Source organism: Pristiophorus japonicus, chromosome 3 (genome assembly GCF_044704955.1).
Source record: "Pristiophorus japonicus isolate sPriJap1 chromosome 3, sPriJap1.hap1, whole genome shotgun sequence".
In the NCBI taxonomy this organism is placed as follows: Eukaryota; Metazoa; Chordata; class Chondrichthyes; family Pristiophoridae; genus Pristiophorus; species Pristiophorus japonicus.
Genome location: NC_091979.1, coordinates 248,620,779 through 248,633,616, shown reverse-complemented (window position 1 = coordinate 248,633,616; position 12,838 = coordinate 248,620,779). Strand labels below are relative to the sequence as shown.

Below are 12,838 nucleotides of genomic sequence, written 5' to 3'. Positions count from 1 at the left end.
TGTACCATGACACCCAGGTCTCGTTGCACCTTCCCTTTTCCTAATCTGTCACCATTCAGATAATAGTCTGTCTCTCTGTTTTTACCACCAAAGTGGATAACCTCACATTTATCCACATTATACTTCATCTGCCACGCATTTGCCCACTCACCTAACCTATCCAAGTCACTCTGTAGCCTCATAGCATCCTCCTCGCAGCTCACACTGCCACCCAACTTAGTGTCATCCGCAAATTTGGAGATACTACATTTAATCCCCTCGTCTAAATCATTAATGTACAATGTAAACAGCTGGGGCCCCAGCACAGAACCCTGCGGTACCCCACTAGTCACTGCCTGCCATTCCGAAAAGTACCCATTTACTCCTACTCTTTGCTTCCTGTCTGACAACCAGTTCTCAATCCACGTCAGCACACTACCCCCAATCCCATGTGCTTTAATTTTGCACATTAATCTCCTGTGTGGGACCTTGTCGAAAGCCTTCTGAAAGTCCAAATATACCACATCAACTGGTACTCCTTTGTCCACTTTATTGGAAACATCCTCAAAAAATTCCAGAAGATTTGTCAAGCATGATCTCCCTTTTACAAATCCATGCTGACTTGGACCTATCATGTCACCATTTTCCAAATGCGCTGCTATGACATCCTTAATAATTGATTCCATCATTTTACCCACTACTGAGGTCAGGCTGACCGGTCTATAATTCCCTGCTTTCTCTCTCCCTCCTTTTTTAAAAAGTGGGGTTACATTGGCTACCCTCCACTCGATAGGAACTGATCCAGAGTCAATGGAATGTTGGAAAATGACTGTCAATGCGTCCGCTATTTCCAAGGCCACCTCCTTAAGTACTCTGGGATGCAGTCCATCAGGCCCTGGGGATTTATCGGCCCTCAATCCCATCAATTTCCCCAACACAATTTCCCGACTAATAAAGATTTCCCTCAGTTCCTCCTCCTTAATAGACCCTCTGACCACTTTTATATCCGGAAGGTTGTTTGTATCCTCCTTAGTGAATACCGAACCAAAGTACTTGTTCAATTGGTCTGCCATTTCTTTGTTCCCCGTTATGACTTCCCCTGATTCTGACTGCAGGGGGCCTACGTTTGTCTTTACTAACCTCTTTCTCTTTACATACCTATAGAAACTTTTGCAATCCGCCTTAATGTTCCCTGCAAGCTTCTTCTCGTACTCCATTTTCCCTACCCTAATCAAACCCTTTGTCCTCCTCTGCTGAGTTCTAAATTTCTCCCAGTCCCCAGGTTCGGGAGAATTATGGCCACGGTGAGGATAGGAATGACTACATGAGGTAAGTGTGATTGTTTTTTTATTGTGAATTACTTTCATATGGGTTGAGCTCGGTATTGGGAATGTTTTTTGTATTTTTTTTGCTGATTTTTTTTTCCCACAGGGAAGCCTCTCTTAGGGTGCTCCGAGGCCGGCTCTTTAGCTTGGGATTTTCAGTTGCTCAGCCAGCCAAGTGCCCTGAAAGAGGTGGAACGCCTCCCTTAGCGCTCGGCTCCACATTCAGGGCCCAGTTGGTGAATTTTGTGGCTGCAGACACAAGCCATTTCTCGCCGCAAAATTTACCGCCCCGTCACCATTAGCGCCCGAATTAGCCTCAAACCAAATTCCCACTCCAATAAGTATTGCAGGCAAGGCACAGAGTCCGTTTTTTAAATATTGTGTAAGGAGATTTGACTGTCTGTAATGAAACTGTAGAAATAACAATAAGGCCTCCTTTCACGTCAGAGCTCACCAGAAGCACAGAGACTGGCACCGAATGAAAAACAGAGAAGGACGTGAATGCCACTTCATTTTTGCACAACCGGGAAAGAAATCAATGGTGAAGTACAAGTGCCCTTTGAGTACCAACCTGAGGGGCCACCTACCTAGTATAGAATCATAGAAATTTACTGCACAGAAGGAGGCCATTCGGCCCATAGTATTTGTGCCATCCAAAATAGAGTTACCCAGCCTAATCCCACTTTCCAACTCTTGGTCCGTAGCCCTGTAGGTTACGGCACCTCAAGTGCACATCCAAGTACTTTTTAAATGTGGTAAGGGTTTCTGCCTCTACCACCCTTTCAGGCAGTGAGTTCCAGACCCCCACCACCCTCTGTGTGAAGAAAGTTCTCCTCAAATCCCCTCTAAACCTCCTACCAATTACTTTAAATCTGTGACCCCTGGTTGTTGACCCCTCTGCTAAGGGAAATAGATCCTTCCTATCCATTCTATCAAGGCCCCTCATTATTTTTTGCACCTTAATTAAATCTCCCCTCAGCCTCCTCTGTTCCAAAGAAAAACTACCCCAGCTTATCCAATCTTCCCTCATAGCTAAAATTCTCCCGTCCTGGCAACTTCCTCTGTGCCCACTCTAGTGTAATCGCATCTTTCCTATAATGCGGTGACCAGAACTGTAGCTGTGGCCTATCTAGTGTCTCATACAGTTCAAGCATAGTTAACTCGAGTTGGGATATCGCTCTTCTGATTCAGAGCTCCATTATTGTTTCCTCTCTTACCAGGTGGCAACAGAATTAAATCTTCTGGGGCCTGAGATGCAGTTTCAGAGCAAAAGATATGTTTCGAGAATGGGCTCAATGATGTGTAGCTATTTTAACAAGCAGTGTGACTGTCAGTGAGTTAAGCTGTCAGCATACATCAAACAGAAATATTTATTTGATTCAGATTCAGCTCTGTGTAGATTGAAGCCTGCTGCAATTGGCCTGCTTTTGTGTATTGTCAATTTTGATTCAAGCGGCTGCACTGACTAGTCTTCTGTGCCTCGTCTCAAAAAATTGCTTTTGTTCTATCCAACTGGGCCCAGACTTAGACCTGCCCTGAGTGTCAGGTTGCATGTCTGCGAGCGCCCCCCCATTACATACGTGCCAGCACTGCCTTGTACGCTCTGTACCATGTATCACGTTCCAAGAAGGATGCCAATTAGGCCAGGATGTGTACTGTCAATTGGAAATTAATTACAATAGTGCTCTAGGCAAAAGATGTCATATGTAGCTTAATGCGCCCATTCACTTGAGACCCATTAAACTAACTGGGACAATTAAACCACAGTTGCGGGGACGGGGGCGGGGGCGGTGGGGGAGGTTGGAGCTCTTGTCAGCTATGGATCAGTGGATAGCACACTCGTCTCTGGGTCAGAAAGTTGTGGGTTCAAGTTCCACTCCAAGGACTTGAGTACAAAGATCTGGGCTGACACTCCAGTGCAGTGCTGAGGGAGTGCTGCACTGTCGGAGGGGCCGTCTTTCGGATGAGACATTAAACCGAGGTCCCGTCTGCTCTCTCAGGTGGACGTAAATGATCCCATGGCACTACTTCGAAGAAGAGCAGGGGAGTTATCCCTGGTGTCCTGGCCAATATTTATCCCTCAATCTATATAACAAAAACTGATTATCTGGTCATTATCACATTGTTGTTTGAGGAAGCTTGCTGTGTGCAAATTGGCTGCCATGTTTCCTACATTACAACAGTGACTACATTGCAAAAGTACTTCTTTGGCTGTTAAGCACTTTGAGACGTCTGGTGGTCGTGAAAGGCACTATATAAATGCAAGTCTTTCTTTCTTTGTTAGATTCTGTGGCCATTGTATGGTGAGAGGAGTGACTGTTTCTATGGACTGTAAACTGTACGGTTTCTTGGTTTTTACAAGGTTTCTGAAGCAATCCAAAAGATGAAACATGGTAATTTTATAACGTGCTATTTACTTGCTGCTACAGGGCCACATCCCCAACTCACTGCACATGTCCGAAGGAGCAGGCCTTGCTTTTTGGGTTCTGTTACGCACATATTCATTAACTTAGAGGCACAAATATTAAAGACATTACATAAATATAACCGATATTAAGCAGTGAAAATAGCACCAACGTACCGTTATTAATGCGTTGACCTTTTTTCAAAACAATGCCCCCTTAACTATATAAAATAGTGCCAGCTCGGATAAACAGACATTTTTATGCCTCTCTACGTCATAATGAATCGACATGAAACTTCTTTACCCAAAGAGTGGTGAGAATGTGGAACTCTCTACCACAGGGAATGGTTGAAGCGAATAGTATAGATGCATTTAAGGGGAAGCTGGACAAACATATGAGGGAGAAGGGAATAGAGGGTTATGCTGATAGATTTAGATGAGGAAAGAAGGGAGGAGGCTCGGTGGAGCATAAACACCAGCATGGACTGATTGGGTCGAATGGTCTGTTTCTGTGCCATGTATCCTATGTAATTCCTATGTAATGAAACCCTGCTCAAAACCTCTTGGATTGGAATTGTGAGTGTTGTCACTAAGGCAGCTAACCTTTGCTTGGATGAATCATAAAGAGAAAACGCAAATAGATTGGTGATAGAGGGTTGGTGCAGTAACTGGACAAGAGTTCCTGCCCCTTATTCACTGCATGTCCTTGGCTGTGCATGCAGGGGAATGTGCTGAACTGAGGTTAGATGTTTCGGCAAGATGGAGACAGAGAAAAATGGTGGCCGAGCGATTCGAGGCCACAGTTACATAGGGGCAATAGGAAGTACAGGATTGGAAAATCTGGTCCACCTAGTCAGCCCTAGAGTTCATAAAGTGAATACACAGTTTGCTACGATATCCCTCAATTAATTTTCTTGCCAAATGACTGTCCATCCCTCTCTTAAAATTACTGATGTGATCAGTTTTGATCGCCTCCCTGAGCAGACTATGGGGCTGGATTTTCCAGTCATTTGCGCTCCGTTTATCGCCCCGGAGTGGCGGCAATGGCGGGGGTGAGGTCTTCTGGGTGCCTCCAGCGCCCCACCAGGGTTTTCGTGGCCTGTTTTGCGGCGGTGTGGAGCAGCACCACCCGGCAGAGCTGTGCCGGTGTGCAATGCCCCTGGTTACGACACCGGCGTGCTTTTTAACTCTTGCCCGACCCGTATGTCCCGCAGCGTGTCCTGCAGTGAACACCTGTGAAATCAGGTGGTCCAACCTATACCGACTGCAGCGAGGTAAGTAATGCCACCCTAAGGTCAGTGCGATTGTTTTTTCTTTTAATTATTTTGCGATTTATGATGTGGTGGCTTGGGCAGTGTATTGCGAATGTTTATGTCGGGTTTTTTCAGGTTTGTTTTCACCCCAGGCGGCTCTCGGAGCGCTCCCGGCCCGGCTCTTTAGCTCGGGATCTTCCCATGCAAACGCCAAAGAGAGGTGTACAACGCCTCCCTTAGTGACTCACGGCCTGGCTGCCCAATTTTGCTGACTGAGGCGCAAACTGTTCCCGGGCGCAAACTATTGTGCCCCACCGCCATTAACGCCCCGAAATCATCAAAACCGAAAATCCAGCCCCAAGTCTGTCACAAAATTTCCCAGGAACCAATAAATATGTTTCAAAAAATGTGTTTGTGGGAGCGAATTAGAGTGTCTGTGTAATGGCCACTTCACACAGTGTGATCGCCAGAGGGTATTCGAGCTGCTGTCGGACTTTTCTTTCCGTTGACTTCAACCGAGAGGAAAATCGGGCGAGGCATGTAACAGGCACTCGATTCACAAACCACCAGGTTTCCGCCTGTGCTCCAAGTGAAAATTACCTCCAACCACAGTCTCTCATTCTCTCTCTGTCTGCCCATCTCAATTTGAATGTCTTTCTCTCTCTCTGTAAATTTTATCCATTTGCTGTTTCCAAACTACAGTATTAGAGAAATGTCACAGAACGTTGGTAACAGTTGCATGGGTTTCACAAGATATGTTCAAGTTGAGAGGTTTAATCTGTTTTCTGACAACACATCACATTGGAACTGATAAACAAGGCACACATTTTGGAATGGAGGTTCAGGACTAGCCTGGGGGTGGGGAGAGTAAATGGGAGGTGGAGAGGGGGAGGTGGGGAGAGGGAAGTGGGGAGAGGGAGGGGGAGGTGAGGAGAGGGAGGGGGAGGCGGGGGGAGGGGGGGAGATGGAGGGGAAGCTTGAGAGAGGGAGGTGGGGAGAGGAAGGGGGAGGCGGGGGGAGGGAGGGGGAGGTGGGGAGATGGAGGGGAAGCTTGAGAGAGGGAGGTGGGGAGAGTGAGGTGGAGGTGGGGGTGGGTGGGAAGTGAGGAGGCTGAGGTGGGGTGGGGAGAGGGAGAAACGGAAGGAGAGGTGGGGAGGAAGAGGGGGAAGGGGATTGGGAAGGGGAGGGTAAGATGGGGAGGTTGAGATGTGGAGGTTGAGGTGGGGAGGGGGAGGATGAGATGGGCATGGTGAGCGAGGTAGGGAGGCTGAGGTGGAAGGGAGAGTTGGGGAGGTGGAAGGGGAAGTGGGAGAGTGAGGTGGGGAGAGGGAGGGGGAGGTGGGGCGCGTGAGGTGGGGAGGAGGAAGTGGGGAGAGGGAGGGGGAGGTGGGGAGGGTGAGGTGGGGAGTGGAAAGGGGGAGATGGGGAGGGGAAGTGGGAGGAGGAGGTGGGGAGGGGGGAAAGGGGGAGAGGGAGGGGGAGGCGGGGAGGGGGAAGTGGGAGGGTGAGGTGGGGAGGAGGAGGGGGAGGTGGGGAAGTGGGTGGGTGAGGCGGGGAGGGGGAGGGGGGGAGTGGAAAGGGGGAGATGGGGAGGGGAAGTGGGAGGAGGAGGTGGGGAGGGGGGGAAAGGGGGAGGGGGAGGCGGGGAGGAGGAAGTGGGAGGGTGAGGTGGGGCGGAGGTGGTGGGGAGGAGGAGGGGGAGGTGGGAAAGGGGGCGGAGGTGGTGGGGAGGAGGAGGGGGAGGTGGGAAAGGGGGCGGAGGTGGTGGGGAGGAGGAGGGGGAGGTGGGAAAGGGGGAGGAGGAGGGGGAGGTGGGGAAGTGTGAGGGTGAGGCAGGGAGGGGGAGGTGGGAAAGGGGGAGGGAAGGTGGGGAGAGAAGCCGAAATGCTTCCTCACCTGATTGTGGAACTCCCATGAGTGAAAGTCATTCTCATTGCACCTTCTGCTGAAGATGGACCTGTAGTCTACTTTAACCAACTGCCAATCAGAGCGGTGGCTGACATGACCAAACACCCTGTCAAAGACACAACACAGAACAGAGTTCAGTCAGAAATCATGGCAATAATATTTGTATTTATATGGCACCTGATCACCATGTAACCTCTTACAGTGCTTCACCTGCAAGCATGTTTTAAGGTGCAGTGGCTCCGATGCATGCCAAACATCGGCCATTTTGTGCTCAGCAATATCCCACAAAAGCAACGAGGTGAAAAAAAAGATCATTGGTTTTATAGTGCTAGTCATTGAGGGAGAAATGTTGGCCAGGGCACCAGGAGAAACTCCCTGCTCTTCCTCGAATAGCACTGGGATCTTTAATATCCACCTGAACTAGACGTGGCACCTCAGCTTAAGGTCTCACCGGAAAGGCAGCAGAGTCCATTTTGATGTGCCTGCTTCCACTGAGTGGAGGGCGGGCAGAGCGAGGCCACCACTACCGGTCCAATGGAAGCAGTTGGGAGATCCCGGATCCGTTTTGACGGTCAGGTCTCAATGCATTGTGTTGGTAATCCACTCATCCCTTTGAAGCAGCTCGCTGATTGGAGTGGGGGGGTATGAAATCCAGCAGCTCATCACCAGGCTCAGCCGGTCCAGCTATGTTAAAGAGGCTGGGGGCGGAATGGTTTACATAGGATTACTTAGGATATACGGCACAGAAACAGGCCATTCAGCCCAACCAATCCATGCCGGCATTTATGCTCCACTGGAGCCTCCTCATGTCTTTCCTCATCTAAATCTATCCACATAACCCTCTACTCCCTTCTCCCTCATATGCTTGTCTAGCCTCCCCTTAAATGCATCGATACTATTCACTTCAACCACTCCCTATAGTAGCGAGTTCCACATTCTCACCACTCTCTGGTTAAGAAGTTTCTTCTGAATTCCTATTGGATTTCTTGGTGACTATCTTATATTGATGGCCTCTAGTTATGCTCCTTCCCACAAGTGGAAACACTCTCTCTGTATTCGCTCTATCAAAAACTTTCATAATTTTAAAGATCTCTATTAGGTCACCCCTCAGCCTCATTTTTCAAGAGAAAAGAGACCCAGTCTGTTCATCCTTTGCTGATAGGTGTACCCTCACATTCCTGGTATCCTTGTATTCGTGGAATTAATAAGGGGTCATTGACCTGTGGTAAAATGCTCATTTACTGCACTTTTTCTTCCCCTTTGAAGCTCAACAAAAACAAACTCTGGAATTTAATCAAACCGTTAAAGGCCCCTCTCAGCTCAGGGAACTGAAAAGCACCAGAATATCTGGCCTGCAAGCACAATTATTCCACACAAGGAACCAAGGATATCGAAGAGCACAGTGAAGAAAACAAAAATATACTTATACTGAAAAGGTTTTGAGGAATGCTTCACAGCAGGAATAGAGATGTAGGAAGAGGTGAGTGGCTTTGCATTGGGAGATTTTCCTGTTGTTATCTCACCCAGTCAAGCTGCACTGCCACACAAGTATTTTTCACACGTAAAATTTGCAATTGGAAAAGTGTTGCACTATTTAAATATTCAACAGGAAGAGGCGGAAATCATTTTATTCATTCGATCGACTATACAACAACAACTTGCATATATATTGCACCTGTAGTGTAGTAAATCAAACCAAGGCATTTTACAGGAGCATTGTTAAAAAAACATTGACACTGAGCCACGTAAGGAGCTATTAGGACAGGTGAGGTAGGTTTGAGGGAGCATCTTAAAGGAGGAGAGAGAGGTAGCGAGGCGGAGAGATTCAGGAAGGGAATTCCAGAGCTTAGGGCCGTGGCAGTTGAAGACACAGCTGCCAGTGGTGGAGAGTATCATGTATTCAACCAGCATTGTAACCCATGTACAAACTGACCTCAGTTGTACACTGTGAGAACAATGACCACTAGGTGGGAGACACTCCTAACCTGGACCTTCAGTTATAAAAGGGGAAGCTCCACCCACCTTCATCACTTGAGTGCTAAGGAATAAAGGACAGGTCACAGACTGACCTTCTCTCAAGCATGGGCCTCGTGTGCATTTATACTGTGTAATAAGGACGTATCAGAGAGAAGGAAATCGGGGGTGCGCAAGAGATCAGAACTGGTGGAACGCAGAGATCTCGGAGGGTTGTAGGGCCAGAGGAGGCTACAGAGACAGATAGTGGTGAGGCCATGGAGGGATTTGAAAACGAGGATGAGAATTTTAAAATCGACGGAAGCCAATATAGGTCAGCGAGCACAGGGGTGATGGGTGAGCAGGACTCGGTGCGAGTTAGGACATCGGCAGCCGAGTTTTGGACCATGCAACGAAAGCGACAGAATTAGTACAGGGAGACTCTGACAAGGACGTGGGAGTAACATCAGTTTCGATGTCAAGGCAACATGGAGAAGCAATTAATTAGCAAGTCGAATGTTGGAATACATAACCAGAATAGTATACGGTATAAATCTACAGAGATTATACTGTGGCTTTACAATGTACTGGTCAGATCTTAGTTTGAATTCTGTGCACAGATCGAGTCACAATACTTTCAATCGGGCACATATGCATTGGAGAGGGTGCTGCAAAGAATGACAAGAATGTTGCTAAGTGTAAAGAGAATGAACTATGAAAAAGATTACATTTAGAGACAAAGTTAAAAGACATCCTCATTGTGGTGTATAAAGGATTAAATGGCATTGATAAGTTGAACCAATAGTATCACTTTAAAATCAGTTGGACTACTAGAACCATAGAAAAGAAAGACTTGCATTCATATAGCGCTTTACACGACCAATGGTCGTCTCAAAGCGCTTTACAGCCAATGAAATACTTTTGGAGTGCAGTCACCAGTCACTGTTGTAATGTAGGAAATGTGAAGATAAATTAAAAGGAATGAAAACTAAATTTAAAACAGATCTTAGAAAATGTGCCTTTTCTCGAAGGGGGACAGATGTTTGGAATGATCGAGCAGGTAAAGTCGTAGCATCAAAGGTGTTAGGGGTGTTCAAGATGAAATTGGATGTAACGCTGAGTGCATTGGATGCTGAGTTTGGTTAGTTGGATGCCAGATGGGGTTATTTAGATGTTGGATTTATTAGTTGGATGCTGGTCTGGGTTAGATGGATGCCAGACTGGGTGAATTGGGTGCCAATTTGGGTGAGTTGAAATGCAAAAGGGATGAGCTCGATGCCAAATAGCCTTTTCTCATCCTCGACTTATTTTTATTTTCTGATGTCAATCAATTATAGGACAAATAGGAACAGGAGTCAGCCAATCAGCCCCTCGAACCTGTTATGCCACTCAATGAGACCATGGCTAATTTGTGACTCCATATCTCTTAGTAACTTTGGGTAACAAAAATCTATTAATCTCAGACGTAAAATTAACAACTGATCCAACATCAATTGCCATTTGCGGAAGAGAGTTCCAAACTTCTACCATCCCTTGTATATAGAAGTGTTTTCTAATTTCACTCCTGAAAGGTCTGGCTCTAATTTTCAGACTATGTCCCCTAGTCCTAGAATCCCCAAGCAGTGAAAATAGTTTATCTCTATCTACCCTATCAGTTACCCTTAATGTCCTGAAAACTTTGATCATGTCACTCCTTAACCGTCTAAATTCTACAGAATACAATCCAATTAAAAGTGCTTTGGGATATCCTAAACAGAAGAAAAGAGGAGTAAAAGCAAGCATTACTTTACTAATTAAAAATGACTGAAATTTAAAACTAGATTTTCCGATCGGCATCATTTAATGCAAGGGATGCATTTAACTTAAAATACATGGATTGATGTCACCATTAAAGTAATGCCAATTGGAAAATGTAAGGGGTGGAATTGTATCATTGAATCCTCTGTGATATTTGTGTCAGAACTTGAAGTGAGTAGAGACACCTCCATATATAGTAGGCAGTATCTGGGGCCAATGATTGTGAGACTGCGTGCAAAGGGATGACCAGCTGAAATAAACAGACTGAAATGCAGTGTGTTGGTTACTCAATAAATAATTTAGCATCATTCGATTTAACAGAACTGATCCAATGAAGGCAACATCTCAAATGGTTCTGAGCTGATTAACTGGGATTCATTAATTACCTTGGGGCCCTTGCATGGGGCATAGGGGACATTGGGATTGTACATGCTCAGCCCGTGCCTCATCTATCAGTATAGCTACTTGATGTGAGAAGGATAAGGCTCTCTCTGCACTACTGTCATTTCTCACTCCACCAAACACAATTTTATAGAAAAGCGGTAAATCATTCTATTTTCAATGTGTATTTTAACAGGTTTCTTTCAAGCCTTTCAATAGAACTCCAATATGTCGATACTTGTCTTATCTACCAAACAATGGAAGGAAAAATAAAATCTAGTCAGGAGCACAAAAGGCTCCTGATTATGTTGTCTAGAGTTCTTGCGTAGTTGACGTTAAGTGAGACATTTTTCTTTTACCAGTAGCGTATGCTACTGCAATGGTACATAAGAACATAAGCATTAGGAGCAGAATTTTCTGTAGGCTATTCAGTCCCTCGAGCCTGCTCCGCCATTCAATAAGATTATGGCTGATCTTCTACCTCAACTCCACTTTCCTGCACTATCCCCATATCCCTTGATTCCCTTAATATCCAAAAATCTATCGATCTCTGTCTTGAATATACTCAACAACTGAGCCTCCACAGCCCAATGAGGTAGAGAATTCCAAAGATTCACCAGCCTCTGAGTGAAGAGATTTCTCCTCATCTCAGTCCTAAATGTCCGACCCCTTATCCTGAGCCTGTGACCCCTGGTTATAGACTCCAAGCTAGGGGAAATGTTATATGTGCAGACTATAGATATACTCTCTGTGTAGTCACTGTATACTTGCATAAGATGGAGACTTGTTTACCTGATGTACTATCAATAAGGTTTACACTGTGTATATACATGCTGACACCACTAGAAAGTGCAACTGGTGGAGACCAGGGGTTTCCTGCCCTGGTGGCAGGGGCTGTATAAAAGGAGAGCCGCCATGCTTGTGCCTCACTCTGGAGTTATGAATAAAGGACTAAGGTCACTACAGTTTGAGTACAACACATTGCCTTGTGGAGTCATTCATAGGTACATTACAGACATAATAACTGGCGATGAGAATACGGACTTTCACGTGATTATGGCTACCTTTGGCACACTAAAAGACCGCAGAGGGTGATGATTGGGATGCCTTCACGGAAAGGCTCGAGCTATATTTCGTGGCAAACGAACTGGCAGGGGAGATGGACACATTGGCGGAGAAGCCCAAGGCTATACTGCTGACCAGTTGTGGGCCCGAGGTCTACCGCCTCGTCAGGGACTTGCTGATACCCACGAAGGCCAAGGATAAGACATACGATGAGCTGACTGAACTAATTCGCGACCAACTAAAACCAAAAGAGAGCATCCTCACGGCCAGGCACAGATTCTACACTCACCGCAGACCTGAGGGCCAGGAATTGCAAAATATGCAGCCGACAGGAGACTTGCGGCACTGTGTGATTTCGACATGCACCTCAACAAAGCATTGCGAGACATCTTCATTATAGGAATTGACCACGAGGGCCTCCTTCACAAGCTATTATCTGCCGACATCACAGTCAACCTGCAGAAGGCCATCAGCCTCAGTCAGGCGTTCATGACCTTGATCTGCAGCACCAAGCAAATTATTCATCCTATGGACTCAAACCCGGCAAGTACTGTACACAGAATGGTGCTTTTCACAGGCGAGACTGTAGAACTTGGCTCTGCCCAGGGCAGAGAGGACAGACCTCAGGATTCCAGAATTCAGAGTCCGTCGAGGGGTGCTAATCGAATAGCAGCATGCTGGCATGCGGAGGAAACCATAGGGCTCACCAGTGTCAGTTTGCTGAGTACGTATGCAAAGCCTGTAACACGAAGGGCCACCTCCAGCGTATGTGT

The 12,838-nt window shown here is 46.6% G+C and overlaps 1 protein-coding gene across 1 annotated transcript in view; it reads right to left on the bottom strand.

Annotated features, from left to right (window-relative positions):
* Positions 1-12,838, bottom strand: part of LOC139255589 (VPS10 domain-containing receptor SorCS3-like) — a 450,963-nt gene that overhangs the window by 170,507 nt on the left and 267,618 nt on the right. Inside the window, exon 14 of the mRNA XM_070873959.1 lies at positions 6,858-6,975. Within this exon, the coding sequence (XP_070730060.1) occupies positions 6,858-6,975 (118 nt within the window). The remainder of the gene's footprint in view (positions 1-6,857; positions 6,976-12,838) is intronic.